Here is a 16,834-nt window from a genome sequence, read left to right as displayed (position 1 = left end):
GGCATTATTCTGGGCACAGAGAGTACATCGGGCAGAGGCAGTGGCAACCAGACTATCCAATCCTTCCAGCACCACTACTCGACTGAGTAGGCGGGCTAGTGCTGTTTTCCCTAAGTGTGATAGGTCATGAGCTTGAGACACTACAGGCCAAGCTAGGTGGCGTGGCACCAGAACTCTAGTATCAGGGAGATGTAACCAGCCATCAGGTCTCCTTACTGCACCTTCCTCTTGAGCCCATTTCTCTTCCATTTGGGTGTACATAGGCGTCCATTCTTGCAGTCGAATTTGGAACAGGGGAGTCACAGTACTTGCTGGGGGTCCTCGAGCAGCTTCCTTGGCCACCCGATCAGCATGGCGGTTCCCTCGGGCCACTGGAGTATCTATTCTTTGGTGTCCCCTGCAGTGAATAACAGCTACCTTCTTAGGGGCCCACACAGCCTCTAGCAGCTGAAGTATTTCGGGTCCATACTTAACAGGTTGGCCTGCGGCATTTATGAGTCCCTTTTCCTTATACAAAGCTCCATGAGCATGTAGAGTTGTGAAGGCATACTTGGAATCAGTATAAATGTTGGTCACTAGTCCTGCTGCTAACTCCAGAGCTCGTATGAGGGCCACAAGTTCTGCTTTCTGGGCTGAAGTTCCTTGGGGCAGGGCTCTTGCTTCTATCACCTTGTCTTCTGTCACCACAGCATAGCCTGCCAATCGCTTGGAGTTCTCCACGTAACTGCTTCCATCTGTAAAATAAATTACATCTGGGTCCCTCCACGGAACATCTTTAAGATCTGGTCGACTGGAATACACTTCATCCATGGTTTGGATACAATCATGATCCGGTGGTCCCTCAGATGCTGGCAAAAGAGTGGCGGGATTGAATGTAGCCACTGTTTCCAGATGTATCCGTGGATTCTCACATAAGCTAGCTTGGTACTTAACCATGCGGTTATTTGTAAACCAGTGGTTGCCCTTATACTCCATGAGGGTAAGAACTGCGTGGGGGACTTTAACAACCAGTTCTTGCCCCAAGGTCAGCTTATCAGCTTCCTGGACCAGTAAGGCTGTTGCTGCAATGGCCCTCATGCAGGCTGGCCATCCTTTAGCCACTCCATCCAGCTGTTTAGACAGGTATGCAACAGGCCTCTGCCAGGATCCCATCATCTGGGTCAGCACACCCAGAGCAACCCCCTGTCGCTCATGGACATACAATGAGAAAGGTTTCTCCACATCAGGAAGGCCTAACGCAGGGGCTTGGAGTAGGGCTTTCTTTATGGCAATGAAGGATTGTTGAGCTGTAGGTCCCCATTCAAATGGTTCCTTTTCACCCCCCTTTGTGGCTTGGTAAAGGGGTTTCGCCATCAGTGCAAAATTTGGAATCCAAATTCTGCAGAATCCGGCTGCTCCCAGAAATTCCCTAACTTCTCTTCTGGACTTGGGTTGAGGAATTGCAGCAACTGCTTGCTTCCTACTGACATCCAGTCTCCGACTTCCCTGGGAAATACAAAAGCCCAGATACTTCACTTCTGACTGACAAAGTTGGGCCTTTGAGCGTGAGACCTTATAGCCTGCATCCAAGAGTAGCTCCAGCAATTCTCTGGTAGCCTCAAAACACTCTTCCTGAGTCACTGCTGCAATCAGGTCATCTACATACTGGAGTAAAACTCGCCTGGAAGGCTCAGATTTAAAAGTCTTAAGGTCTTGTCCTAGGGCTGTCCCAAAAATGGTGGGGGAATTCTTGAACCCCTGTGGCAGGCGGGTCCATGTATACTGAAGCTTCCTTCCTGTTACTGGGTTTTTCCATTGAAAGGCAAAAAGCAGTTGACTGGCGGGGGCCACCCGAATACAAAAGAAGGCATCTTTTAGATCTAGTGTCGTGAAATGGGTAGCTCCAGAAGGTATCAATCCTAGCAGGACATATGGATTAGGCACTACAGGGTGTAATGAGATAGTAGATTTGTTGACCACTCGTAAGTCTTGGACTGGCCGGTAGTCCTCAGTCCCTGGCTTCTGAACTGGCAATAGTGGCGTATTCCATAAAGACTGACAAGGACGAATAATTCCATGGGATAACAAACGATTCAGGTGTGCTTGGATCCCTTCCAGAGCCTTTCTGGGAATTGGGTATTGGCGAAGATGGATTGGCCGGGCATTTGGAAGTAAGTCTACATGGACAGGAGGAATATTTCGGGCCAACCCTGGGGGATTATCTTCTGCCCATACCCCACTGACCTGAAAGCTGTCTGCCAGGGGTAGGTCAACTTGGCCATGTGACTGATGCAGCCGCCATTCTTCTTCAAGGGGGCAGCAGAAACTCAATATACCCTTAGGGCTGGATATCGGGGGCCGAAAGGAGACCGAAGTCTGGCCATCAGAGTCAAAGGAAATTTGGGCCCTAAGCTTGGACAGCAGGTCTCGACCTAACAAAGGGATTGGACAGTCTGGCATATACAGGAATTCATGAGTGACTGTGTGTGAGCCTAATTGGCATCTACGGGTTGTCAGGAAGGGCCTCCGGTTCTGCACCCCCGTGGCTCCCACCACTCGGACAGTTTTTCCAGACACAGGCGCTAATCGCTCCGTCACAACAGAATGTTCAGCTCCTGTATCAATCATGAATGGAATTGAGCGGCTCCCTATAGTTAACTTGACCATAGGTTCCTGGGAGCCCAGTTTGTAGGAACCCGGTCTGTCCTATTCGTCCCATTCTGCCATCTCGGCTATCCCGATGATGTCAGATTCAGGAGGCTCATATCTTCCCTCTCGAACTCGGCCTCGGCTTCCTCGATCTCCTGGTCCCCTTCTCAATCCCTGGCGCCTCTGGGGGCATTCATCTTTCCAGTGCCCTCTTTCCTTACAGTAGGCACACTGATCCCTCTCCAATCTTGGTCTGGGATTCTCCCCCCTTGGCCGGGATTGATTGAAGGAATCTCGGGGCCTGGCTGGTGGTCCGGGGTCCCACTTTGGCTTCCCATTAGCTAGAGGTCGACCTCGATTAAGGGTGGAATTAGTAATGGCTGCCGCTAAAAGGTCGGCCTTCTTCTGCATCTTCCGGTCAGCCTCTCGGCGCACCTCCTGATCTCTATTAATGAAAACCTTGGTTGCGATCTCAATTAGCTGGGTGGTATTCATCCCTGCGAATCCCTCCTGACGCTGCAACTTCTTCCGGATATCTGGCATACTCTGGGCCACCAATGCGCTATTCACCATTCTCTGGTTTTCTAGGGCTTCAGGATCAAATGGGGTGTATGTTCTGTAGGCTTCAATTAGTCGCTCTAGAAAGGCCCCAGGGGATTCAGCTGCCCCTTGGAGAATTTCAGAGACCTTTGCCAGATTAATGGGCCTCTTTATGCCTTTCCTCATACCTTCCAGCAGGCAATAGCCAGACAACAGTTCATAGTGCTGCTCATTATTTGGATCCCAAACTGGAGCTGCGCGAGGAAACCGAGCTCTAACCCATCCCTCTGGGTCCTGTGTCCCCCCAGGGACACGCTCTCACGTGATGGCCTCAGCATTTTGCAAAATCTTCCGCCTCTCCTCAGTTGTGAAGAGGGTCAGGAGAAGTTGTTGACAATCAGTCCAGGTTGGGTTATGGGTGGCCATAATGCTAGCCACTAGGTCCACCACTGCCTGAGGCTTTTCAGTATAAGAGGGGTAATGCGTCTTCCAATTCAGGAGATCGGTGGTTGTGAAGGGTACATACTGATAGGCCTGTGCCTGTATAACCTGACCCTGATTATTAGGATCCGGTCGAGTGGTAGTTACCTGACAGAGTGGCAGAACTCTCGAGGAGGTGGGAATGGAATCTGAGGTAGAGCTAGGAGCTACCCTCCTATCAAGCTCAAAGGTGATTGCAGCAGGTCTAACCCATTCAGGGGAGGTAGGTTGAAACCCTGAGGGATGGGGAGGGGTACTCATAGACTGAGAGGTAGTCACAGGTGATTCAGTCCATTGAAAGGGATGCCGGGCCCCTGATGAGTGGGGAGGGGTATTAGAGGGAGAGGCTGGGCTGTCAGGAGTTGAGGAATCAGGGAGTGGAGCCCAAAGCGGGTCTTCGGAGGTTAACAGGGAAGGATATGGCAGAGGAGGGTAGAGACTGGCTGAAAAGTCCAACCTAGGATGTGGTGGGGTTCGCACAGTGGGGGAGGAACTATCCGGAGAAGCCTGTACTGGAGAAGCTTGGGCTGGGCGGCGTGGATCTCTAGGGGCGGCACGGAACCCCAACAATGGGCCATAAGGTGGTGGCTCAAGATCTGAGGGGTCATCAGAGAGTATGGGTTTCTCAGGCAGGGTAGGGGCGGAAGCCACCGATTGGGTGGTAGGCTTCCTGGGGCTCTTTCCCTCTTCTAGTTTAGATTTTCTAATCTTTCTTTGAGCACGGCCTAATATGAATTTTACTGGGGATCACATATAAGTTTTCAACCAAGAGGGAGGGTCAGTCACAAGGCTGTCCCAGGAATCTATATAGGGGAGTTGTTCAGAATATTCTGGTTCTCCTACAACTATGCTGTAGACCTTCCGGATTACTTCAATATCTAAGCTGCCACTAGGGGGCCACCCCACTCCCATAGATGGCCACTCAACTTCACACAAGGTTCTTAGAGTACTTGAGCTTAAAGTCTGTCCATAGTCATTAATTAAAAATCCTTTTTTGAAGTTCTTAAGCATACAATCTAGGGGGGGGTAGCAATTTGTCTAGACGATTTCCCACCCATAATGCTTACAGTTACAACACACAAAGGGGGAGGGAATTTTTGAAAGTGCAGTAAGGGGTCCGCACTCTCGAGACACTAGGTAGACAGACAGCAATCGCTTCCTTCCGTCGCTGGCCAATTGAACTCGCGTTAATTGGAAACGCAGCTATAAGAAGTCCGCACTCATTTAGCATTCAGGCATCACACATTCTGCACAAAAAATCCCACCCAACAATTTCAGATTTCTCAGATACAGATAAGCTCAAGCGGTTTCGCTTCTAATCTCCACTAGACTAGAAGGTACTAGGGCCTTCGCTGAGAGTTGATCAGGCTCTCCTTCCCCCAATTTTTGAGGGGCTGGTTTACAACTTTCTAGCTAGAATTATAATACAGAATACAAAATACATACCCGGCGAATGTTCTCCAGTCAGTTGGGTGCTGGGATTAATGCAGGATTCAGTATCCCACCTCTGCCACCAAGAATTGTTGCAGGAATTGATGCATGAATTTATGATACTTCAGGAGTCAGACAGCACACACCAGAATGAGAGAGTAATCTTCTTTATTTGCCAGCAAACAAAGTAGAACATCAGCATTAAGTCTCTTCTTCTCTTTCTCAGCTCTCTTTGTCTCTCTCTCAGCTCTCTTTGTCTCTCTCTCAGCTCTCTGTGTCTTTGTGGCTTCTGTCTCAGCTGCTTCTCTTCTTATGCTGTCTTCTCCTTCTTCTGTCTGTTCCTTCTGTCCTTCTCTTTCTTCTGAGCTCCTTCTGACGTAAACTGCTTCTTCTCCCACTTAAATACAGTTCTATCTAGCCTAGCCTAGCCCCCTTACTCTCCAATTGGTTAAGGAATAGATTGATTACCTTGCCTCAACCAATCAGCTCCATACAAATATCAGTTACATAGGTTCCAGACATCCTAAACTGACCTATGACCTGGGGCCCCTTACACCAGACATTTGGGCTCCAGTCTCTTACATGTTATTATGATTGATTTCTCATATTCCTAGTACTAACTGCTAACTAAACTCTGGCATTCATTAAAGGGGTCAAGGGCCAATCTTACTTAATAGCATACATATCAGGTTATTACTTTCAAGACCATTCCTACATTTTACCTATAATTAATCAAGGAGAAGAGAGCTGACTAGTCCTGACCTCTTTCACCTATCAGCTTATACATTGAACCAGCCAGAACTGCAGATAACTTAAAACACATGTTGGCCTCTTCACTGCAGTCCTTGCTTGACCTCTTAAACAGCAGACAAAGAGTAATACAGAATTTAACAGACATTCTACACAGACACAAAACTTATTAATTTACACAGAATACAGCATATTCTAAAGTAAGCATCCTTATAAGACATATTCTACATACTTATAATGGTCTCTATATCTATATCTAAGCTATCTCCTTATAACAAAATCTACATATCAAGAACTTCTGAAATTATTTCAGCTTTAAACTACAGTATGTCATATGTCTGGCTCATTCCTTTATTCATTCATAATAATTTACAGCTGTGCCAGCATTTAGCAATCCATCACTCACAAGGGTGAAAGAAATTCCTGTCTCTGACCTTTTTAACCTTTTGCTCGGCAAGCTAGACATTGAGTAATTAACTCCAGCTTGCATCCCTTCATTTGCAGGACTGAGAATTTAAAATAGTATTTGAGCACCTTTAAACAGAATTAACCCTTAATATGATTTCTTATATATATTATGCCCATGGCTGCCTCAATTTTATTTCAATTAGAGAGTTTGGCCACAGTATTGAGAATTGGTTAATAGTCACCAGAGCCTGAACAAGAACAGAGGGAGTTTAAGGGTCTTGCCTCCATTTATTTTCTTTATAAGTGAGGTTTAGGGAGAAGAAATCTTGGGGAGTCATCCTCTGAAGGGTTCCAGATTAGCTCCAATGCAAGAAAGACATCACCTAAATAAATTCAACCACAGCTAAGTGACATTGCCAAGGGTGTTGAAAGAAATATATTATTTTTTCACAACATTTTAAGGGAAAACAAAGGAACAGACCATCAGATATTAAAAATCCATGAGATCCCTGCACAAACACCAATAGTGCACACAAAGAGACCAATTTCTACATCAGGAAAGAGAATAACCACAAATATCTGATTTTGATAAAAGACAATTTAAATACATATCTGAAAAGGTTCTTTTCCGCCTTTTTAGGTGAAACAGACAAAGTTAAGGGTATACATGTAGTTCTACATTTTAATGTTGAATATGTTATTGCAGTTCTATTAAGCTTCACACTAATTGTGAATTTGAGTTTATTTGAATGAAAATTTGCTTGCATTTGTATTCAATAAAGAAAGAGATAATTTGCAAATCTGAAAGTTTGGTCCTTCCATTTCAGGAACAAATCCTAAATTTAGATTCTTTTCCTCCTTTATTCTTTGAGAGTAAAGGACGAGGTTAGTTTATTTGTTCCACTCCCTCGGCTGTGAGTGTGTGTCCCCTGGATATTCGCTACAACTGCAACCATCAGGTATCTGGGAGCACATCACTACAGTCCAGCCGAGAGGGGTGGTAACAATAAAACATATTTAAACAAAGAACTTATCTGAGTCTTATGAGCAGATGGAAATTTCAAAGTTATTTGAGGAAACAGAGGTATTTCATCATTCTGTTTAATCAAGGTATTAATTCTTCAACACATTCTCCAATGAACCTGAATGACTGATTCCAGATCAACCATGTTTCAGACTTTATCTAGATTTCCAGTAAAAATAGTACTCGCTCCTCACCCCTGTATTCTACTGAATAGCTTGGTAATGCGACAAAAAATGATAGAACCAGCCAGGGGCGTAGCCAGAGTTCGACGGGAGGGGGTCCAGAGCCCGAGGTGAGGGGGCACATTTTAGCCCCCCCCCCCCGCCAATGCCGCCGCCGTCACCACCACCAACTTTGCTCCCCCCCGCCGACGACCCTCTCGACCCCCCCTCCCGCCGCCAACCCGCTGTCGCCTACCTTTGCTGGCGGGGGACCCCAACCCCCGGGCCAGCTGAGGTCCTCTTCTTCCCGCAAAAGGCTTCCTTCTGTTTCTGATGTCCTGTGCAGGACATCAGAAACAGAAGGAAGCCTTTTGCGGGAAGAAGAGGACCTCGGCTGGCAGGGGCTGGGGTCCCCTGCCAGCAAAGGCAGGCGACGGCGGGAGGGGGATCGAGAGGGTTGTCGGCAGGGGGGGTCCAGGGCCAAATCTATGGGGCCACTGGAACCAGCTCATGTTTACAAAGAAAATTAAAACTGCATCTGAAAAGTCATAATCCAGTGTTATCTCAACTTTCTCAGATTATTTTCTCAATCCTTAGGCACCTCCACAGTCTAGATGCAGCCTGAGTTGTCTTCCTGGGTTCAGCAAATTAACCAGGGAAGGAAAGCCCTTCTGCTGTTATGACTGTATTCGCTGTTCAGAAGGCAAGGTCTCCAACCAAACTGGTGAGAGAGAAGATTATAACGAGGCTGCTCTTGGGCACTGGTTATTCATCATTGAACCTGTCTTCAGCCTTAGCAGGTAGCATTATTTAAAAACTAGTAAAAAAGCCCCGTTTGTGATGCAAATGAAACGGGGGCTAGCAAGGTTTTCTTCTGTGTGCATGTGGGAGTGTGTGTGTCCCTGCCCTCTGCCCTCTCTCCCTTCCCCTGTGTTGTCTGTCCCCTCTGCTCTCTGTCCCCTCCCCCCTCAGAGTCAAGTTCTTCAGTGTTAAGTTTTCTGCTGTGCTGTGTTTGTGTTACAGAGATAGTGAGGGCTTCTGCCCTCTCTCCCCTCCCCACTCTGAGTGCTTCACTGTTACAGAGAGAGCGATTTGATTTCGTGCTTTGCTGTGTTTTCCTTCACTGTTTGTGTTACAGAGAGAACGAGGGCGGGGCAGACACTCATGGGGAAACCGGATATCTCTCCCCCTTCACACTTCTGGCTGGAAGCTTCATTTAGAACGTTGGTGGTGCCTTTTATATATAGAGATACTGGCAGCCATGGTTATAAAAACATCAATGTATTGATCACTAGTATCCAGACAAATTTAGTACTCACATAGATATTGTAATGACTCATGGGTTCTGCCTAAAGCTGGCAGGCAGAGCAGGGAAAGTGTCCACTTGTATTATCCTCAGCCACAGCATAGGTTTTGGAGGGAGAGGGAAAACCTGGCCTGGCAAGAGAAGGAGAAGGATCCCGGACAGACAGGTTCCATACAATATCAGGGAAAATCCTGAAAGCCAGACCAGGATTCTGATTTAGCCCAGGCACCCTGGCTGACTAAACAGTATAATATGGATATAGGCTGCAGCTGGGAGGGGGAGGGCTCCCCATGGGCTAATACGAAGGAGGAAGTAAGAAGTGAGGAAACAGAGATGGAGTGGGCTGATCAGGCAGTGTCTCAAACTACGCCAGAGATCACAATTCCTGAAGAGGAGGAGCAAATGGAGGTAGCACTAGAGGAGTGAAGGAAACCAGCTGCAGGGAGCTTCAGTAACTGGATAAACTTAGCTTTTATTTTCTTTCTTCACACAGTCCCCATGGGAGGACCAGAGCCAGTTTAACTGGTAAAGTGGGAGGTGGCTGGAGTTGTCAGCAAAGCAGTGTGAAAAGCTATTAGCTATTGCAGGACTGTTTGAACTGTGAGCTGAACTGTTGGAACTAAGAAATGAATTTCATTTGATAAGCCATAGTAAGGCTGTGGCTACCATTTGGTGTTTGTCTTGGAGATGGGACTGCTCTGAGCTGTGAGGGGGTGGAGGAGGACTTGTAAAGTTATTGAGGAGTTTCAAGTTATACTGAAGAAAAGGGTTAAACAAGCTGTCTGCCAAAAGGAAGGCTGAAGTGTGCCTTTCCTTCTTGGGTTACATATTAGAAATACAAACCACACAGTGCTTTACCTTGTGGCAGACTGAAATCCCAGACGGGATTCAAGGATCGGGATTGCAGTAGTTTTTTTTTTGTTTTGTTTCGTATTTTGGAGGCTCGCTTTGCAGCAGCCTCACAATCCAAGCTGGGAAGAAACTCCATACAGGCTTCTATCAACATTACAGCCAGTGGACATACTACAATATCAGGCTCATTTTCGAAAGACAGGGACGTCCAAAAAGTGACATAAATCTGCACTTGGACGTCCTTCTCACAGAGACGTCCAAATCGGTATAATCGAAACCCAATTTTGGACGTCTTTGTCAGAAGTCTGTCGCAAGGATGTCCAAATCTCAAGGGGGCATGTTTGAGGCGGGACTTGGGCGTTCGTAAGACTTGGACGTCTTTGAGCCATAATGGAAAAATGCAAAGACATCCATGACTAAAACTTGGACGTTTTCACCCGGACCTGTTTTTATTACGAATAAGGCACAAAAAGGTGCCCGAAATCACCAGATGACCACTGGAGGGAATTGGGGTTGACCTCCCCTTACTCCCCCAGTGGTCACTAACCCCTTCCCACCCTCAAAAACATGATTAAAAATATTACTTACTAAACAGAGAGGGTAAACAGCATACATAGGAAATACACGAAGAAAAAAGCAACACTGGGCTTTCAAGACTGAGACAACAGGAGTATTTTATTGACAAGTGACCCGACACGGAGAAAATCTTTGCAACAAGCTTGTCTGTCGAAATGGACAGATGCGATGTAGAGTGAAAAACAATTTTATAATTTGTTTTTACTGAAGCAAAGGCCAGTACAGGAGTTTTTCACTCCACATCGCGTCTGTTCATTTCGACAGACGAGCTTGTTGCAAAGATTTTTTCCGTCTACTATTGGAGGTATTGGAAATGTAATGGTATCAGTTTATTATTGAAATATGTAGCATGATATTTTGCTGGATCATATATAACAATATAAAAATACAGCTTTGAGATCAGCTAGCCTGAATTTCATCTCCCCTTCCCCTTTTCCTGGGGACTTCTAATAGCAGGACTAGTTAATTACACTCTCTGCCCTCCCACCTAAACAGACTGAACAAAAGCATGACTAAGGTGGATACTTGAAGAATCACATAGACATCTCCACCAGCAGACAGATAGTCTGGAAAAGGCATAACTCCAGCTATTGATAACAAAGACTTCAGAGGGGAAACCATAAACAAGACATTTGCTTGTCAAAGGTAGACCTGCCCCTCCCATCAACTATCAGACAAATGGACGTCAGGACATCTGCAGAAAGGAGAGACCTATAATGCAGATCATATGAACAGACTACAATAACCATAATGCCTTGCTGTCATGTCTCCCGCTCCTACCTGTGCCCCCGTTGGGGCAGGCAATGGCCCTCGGGCGGCGCAGCGTCCAGGGGGGCGGAGACGGACCTCCGCGGCAGCCGATGCTGCCACGGGTCAAACCGAGGCCGGCGGTCCGCTGGACCGAACGCCGGCCTCGGAGGAGGAAGCACGCCGGCCAAAATGGCGGCTCCGGCGTCGGCATCACCCTGGCTAGGGGCGGATCAGCGCTGAAGCTCCGCCCCTCGCGACGGATTGGAGCACCGGCGCTGGGACTCCGCCTGCAGGGCAGTTCGGCCAATCGGGCCCCCTATTGTCTGCCAGGACTCGGGGATTGGTTCTCTCTCCGTGGGAGGGGCGGATTGGCGCTAAATTTAAATGGACAGACTGGAAGAGTCCAGTGCTTCCAGTTCTTTTGTCCGAAGCCGACGCCACGGATCTGGGAAGCTTGATTCGTCAGAGACTGTGTTCCATTGACTTGCTGGCCGTCCTTGCCAGCAGCCTTCAGAGACTGTGTTCCTTTGCCGTGCTGGCCGTCCCTGCCAGCAGCCCTCGGAGACTGTGTTCCTCTTCGGGCTAGCCATCCTTGCTAGCCACCTCCAAGAGATTGTGTTCCTCTTCAGGCTAGCCGTCCTTGCTAGCCACCTCCAAGAGATTGTGTTCCTCTTCAGGCTAGCCGTCCTTGCTAGCCACCTCCAAGAGCTTGTGTTCCTCTACAGGCTAGCCGTCCTTGCTAGCCACCTCTAGAGACTGTGTTCCTCGTCACGCTAGCAGTCCTTGCTAGCCACCTCCAAGAGATTGTGTTCCTCTTCAGGCTAGCCGTCCTTGCTAGCCACCTCCAAGAGATTGTGTTCCTCTTCAGGCTAGCCGTCCTTGCTAGCCACCTCCAAGAGCTTGTGTTCCTCTTCAGGCTAGCCGTCCTTGCTAGCCACCTCCAGAGACTGTGTTCCCCTTCAGTGCTAGCCGTCCTTGCTAGCTGCCCTTCAGAGACTGTGTTGCTGACTACCAGCCAGGCCGGCCGTCACCCCGCGGTTCCAGCAGTCCTGCTGACCGCCTGCAGCTGGGGGCTCAACCCTTGGTGAACGGCGGTCGCCGCGGGTGAAGATTCGGGGTGCGCGGCTGTCCTCGGAGGCCTTGCGGGGCCTCAGGGAACCTAAGGGCTCACCAATAACCGAAACAGGACAGGAACCGGAAGCCTACGCAGCCTGATCTGCGGGACCTGGCCAAGGTACTTCAGCAACAGCAGGAGCAGCTGAACGCCCTATCGGGGGCGCTCCAGAACGTGTGCTCTCAACTTTCCACGCTTCAGGTACAGAACCAGGCCGCTGGGGCCCAGGGGGCCGCAGCGACTCCCCGTTCGGGAGGGTTCCGCACGGGACCTCGGTTCCCTGAGCCGGCACGATACGATGGGGCTCCCGGAGGTTGTCGGGGGTTCCTCAATCAGTGCAACCTGGCCTTCCGGATGCAACCGGAGGCATTTGCTTCAGACCAAAGTAAGGTGGGGTTTATCATGGGCCTATGCGAAGGGAAGGCCCTGGCATGGGTGTCACCGGTAAACGAACAACAGGACCCCATCTTGGATGATTATGGCGAATTCCAACGGCGCTTCCGCATGGTGTTCGACCTCCCAGGCAGACCGTCTTCCGTGGCATCGGAGCTGCTGCGGATTCAACAAGGGGAGGGAACGGTGGCTGATTATGCCATTCGTTTTCGGACCCTGGCCACGGAACTGCGTTGGAATCAGGAGTCCCTGGTGGCTATCTTTATGGAAGGACTACAAGAGCGAATTAAGGATGAACTGGCAGGACGCGAGGTGCCGGGGCAATTGGATGACCTGATTTCGCTCTGTGTTCGGGTAGATACCCGGTTCCAGGAGCGAGCTAGAGCCCGGGCTGAACGGCAAAAATGGGCGCAGGGAGCCTCCCGGACCAGTAAAAGGCCGTCTCCTCGCCGGTGGACCTGGGACTCCAAGGGGAATGGGGAGGAGCCCATGGTAATTGGCCGCCAGCAGCTGGCTCCCGCTGATTGGAAAAAGCGCCTGTGGGACGGACTGTGCCTTTATTGTGGGGAGGCGGGGCACTTTGTCCGTACTTGTCCCGCTCGGGCGGGAAACGCTCCTCCCAAGGCGCCTTGAGGGGAGGGGTCTTGGGGCACTCCGCTCCCCTACCGGATTCCCTGCTAACATTGCCAGTAACACTACGTTGGCACGAGACGGTGATCCAAACCCAGGCCCTGGTAGACTCCGGGTCAGGGGGCAACTTTATTGGCCACGAACTATTGATACAAATGGGCTGGCCTACACTTCCTCATCGACCGGCGTTGCAAGTAACCTCCATTCAGGGAACCACCCTACCGCAGCCAGTCACGGAGATCACCCCCTTTTTGGGACTTCAGGTAGGGGAGAATCACCGGGAGGAGGTTCAATTCCTGGTACTATCCCGGACCATTCACCCGGTGGTCCTAGGCTTGCCCTGGCTACGGTGTCATAGTCCCGTTATTGACTGGACTGGGGGAAAGATCCAGTCTTGGGGTGACACCTGTCGGGAGACCTGTTGTAGGGGCCGAACTGGCGGCTGCCCTGCATTAACTATGACACGCGAGGGGGCACGGGCAGAACTGGACTCCCTACCGGTGGCCTATCGGGACTTCGCAGATGTGTTCAGTCCCGTGGAAGCGGAGAGCCTACCGCCTCATCGGTCGTTTGATTGAGCCATTAGATTGATGGCAGACACGACGCCACCCCGGGGCCGATTATATACTTTGTCCCGGGAGGAATCCAAGGTGATGCAGGAGTACATCCGGGAGAATTTGCAGAAGGGGTTCATCAGACCCTCTACGTCCCCTGCCGGGGCCGGATTCTTTTTTGTTACCAAGAAGGATGGCTCCTTGAGACCCTGTATTGATTATCGAGGGTTAAATGCCATCACTGTAAAGGATCGGTTTCCCCTACCGCTCATTCCTGAACTTTTGGATAGGCTACAAGGAGCCCTGATATTTACTAAATTGGATTTGCGGGGGGCTTACAATTTAGTTCGGATCCGGCGGGGGGACGAGTGGAAGACCGCATTTAATACTCATGAGGGACATTTTGAGTATCGAGTGATGCCCTTCGGTTTATGCAACGCACCGGCAGTGTTCCAACGACTCATCAATTCTGTGCTCGAGGATTTGTTGAACTCCACGGTGATAGTGTATCTGGACGATATCTTAATTTTCTCCAAAGACCCCGCCGAACATGTGAGGCATGTCCGGGCGGTGCTGCAACGCCTACGGTAATCCCGCCTGTTTGCTAAGCTCAGTAAGTGCGCTTTTCATCAGTGGTGTCTGCTGTTTTTGGGACACATTCTATTACCCGAGGGGTTGAGGATGGAACCTGACAAGCTCCGGGTTATTCGGGAATGGCCGCAGCCGCTGGGATTGAAGGCACTGCAACGGTTTTTGGGGTTCGCGAACTACTATCGCAAGTTTATCCCTCACTATTCCCAACTGACAGTGCCGTTGACGGCGCTCACAAAGAAGCATGCGAATGTCCGAGATTGGCCTCCCGAGGCGCAAGATGCTTTCCGCCAGGTCAAAGAGGCGTTCAACTCAGCGTCCATCCTGTTGGCCCCGGATCCAGAGAAACCCTTTATCGTAGAAGTGGATGCTTCCGCTTTGGGGGCCGGGGCGGTTCTCTCCCAAGTTAACACCAGGGGCCGGCGCCAACCTTGCTCCTTCTTCTCTCGGAAATTCTCCTCGGCGGAACGTAATCATACGGTTGGGGACAGAGAACTATTAGCCTTAAAATTAGCCTTGCAAGAATGGAGGCATCTGTTGGAGGGAGCCGAACATCGGTTCACGGTGATTACCGACCATAAGAATCTGCTGTATCTGCAGGAGGCCCAACGGCTAAATCCCCGACAGGCCCGTTGGTCATTGTTTTTTGCCAGATTTCACTTTCAACTGGTATTTCGGGCTGCTGCTCAGAATACCCCTGCGGACTCTCTCTCCCGAGCATTCGAGACTCCAGAGGAGACAACGGAGATCCATCCCATGCTGGACCCGGCATGCATCAGCGCGGCCGTGGGAGGGGTCGCTCATACGAAGGAAGTAGTGGCAGCCGCCGATCGAGAGAAAGTAATGCAATGGGGGCATTCGTCCAGATGGGCTGGGCATTTTGGTTATCACAAGACCCTTCGTTTCATTGCAAGACAGTATCGGTAGCCTCAGATGAGGCAGGACATTCTTCAGTTCGTCCACACCTGCCCGGTGTGCGCCCGGACTAAGCCAGCAAGGGGGCACCCTATGGGGGAGTTGCAACCACTGCCGGTGCCGACAGCTCCCTGGACAGAGTTATCCATGGATTTTATCACCGACCTCCCCAGCTCCCGGGGACACACGGTGATTTGGGTGGTAATTGACCGTTTTTCCAGAATGGCCCATTTCGTCCCCTTGCCCGGACTTCCCTCAGCGACCTCTTTAGTCCAACACTTCATTCAACACATCTTCCGGCTTCATGGGCTACCCCTTCGGATCATCAGTGACCGAGGACCCCAATTCACCTCCCGCTTCTGGAGGGCCTTGTGTACGGCATTGGGGGTGGAGACCCACTTCTCATCGGCCTACCATCCTCAAACCAATGGCATGGTCGAAAGGGTCAACCAAACCTTGAAAGGGTTCTTGCGGGCCTTTGTCAACCAGCGTCAGGATAACTGGGCCGCTTTGCTTCCTTGGGCTGAGGTTGCTTATAACCACAGCGCCCATTCGGCCTCAGGAGACTCTCCATTCTTCTTGGTATATGGACGACATCCTCGGCTTCCAGCACCTCTTCCGTCAGGATCTCCGACCCCCATGGTAAAGTTAACTCTGGCAGATCTGTGGAGGGTCTGGGAGATGGCCCGAGAACAACTGCAGAGGACAGCTGCCAAATACAAGGTCTTCGCAGATCGCCGTCGGCAAACCGCTCCAGTATTCCAACCAGGGCAAAAGGTATGGCTAAGTACGAGACACCTAAGACTCCGAGTGCCCTCGCGGAGATTGGGGCCTCGGTATATTGGACCGTTTGCTGTCCAATCACGAATTGGAGCGGTGACTTACCGATTGCGGTTACCGAGTACTCTCCGGGTGCATAATGCCTTCCATATTTCCTTATTAAAGAGTTTTCAGGAGTCTCGATGGCACTCTCGACGGCAGGAGTCCGAGACGTTAGAAGCAGATCCCGATCCGGAGTATGAGGTGGAGGAGGTTCTAGATTCCAGGAGGCGGCGGGGAAGGCTATATTATTTATTATCCTGGAGGAATTATGGTCCCGAAGATAACTCATGGGAACCCGCGACGAATGTACACGCACCAGAATTGATCAAAGCCTTCCACGCCCGTTTTCCTTCCAAACCCAGCCCCGGGGAAGAGGGGGCATCCGGGGAGGATACTGTCATGTCTCCCGCTCCTACCTGTGCCCCCGTTGGGGCAGGCAATGGCCCTCGGGCGGCGCAGCGTCCAGGGGGGCGGAGACGGACCTCCGCGGCAGCCGATGCTGCCACGGGTCAAACCGAGGCCGGCGGTCCGCTGGACCGAACGCCGGCCTCGGAGGAGGAAGCACGCCGGCCAAAATGGCGGCTCCGGCGTCGGCATCACCCTGGCTAGGAGCGGATCAGCGCTGAAGCTCCGCCCCTCGCGACGGATTGGAGCACCGGCGCTGGGACTCCGCCTGCAGGGCAGTTCGGCCAATCGGGCCCCCTATTGTCTGCCAGGACTCGGGGATTGGTTCTCTCTCCGTGGGAGGGGCGGATTGGCGCTAAATTTAAATGGACAGACTGGAAGAGTCCAGTGCTTCCGGTTCTTTTGTCCGAAGCCGACACCACGGATCTGGGAAGCTTGATTCGTCAGAGACTGTGTTCCTTTGACTTGCTGGCCGTCCTTGCCAGCAGCCTTCAGAGACTGTGT

At 50.5% G+C, this 16,834-nt stretch overlaps 1 protein-coding gene across 1 annotated transcript in view; it reads left to right on the top strand.

Moving 5' to 3' along the window:
* LOC115464991 (vomeronasal type-2 receptor 26-like) overlaps positions 1–16,834 on the top strand; it is a 66,865-nt gene that overhangs the window by 38,319 nt on the left and 11,712 nt on the right. Inside the window, exon 3 of the mRNA XM_030195386.1 lies at positions 8,020–8,146. Coding sequence (XP_030051246.1) covers positions 8,020–8,146 — 127 coding nt within the window. The remainder of the gene's footprint in view (positions 1–8,019; positions 8,147–16,834) is intronic.

Source organism: Microcaecilia unicolor, chromosome 3 (assembly GCF_901765095.1).
Source record: "Microcaecilia unicolor chromosome 3, aMicUni1.1, whole genome shotgun sequence".
Lineage (NCBI taxonomy): Eukaryota > Metazoa > Chordata > Amphibia > Gymnophiona > Siphonopidae > Microcaecilia > Microcaecilia unicolor.
Note: the sequence above shows the minus strand (reverse complement) of the source record. Positions and strands in the feature narration are given on the sequence as shown.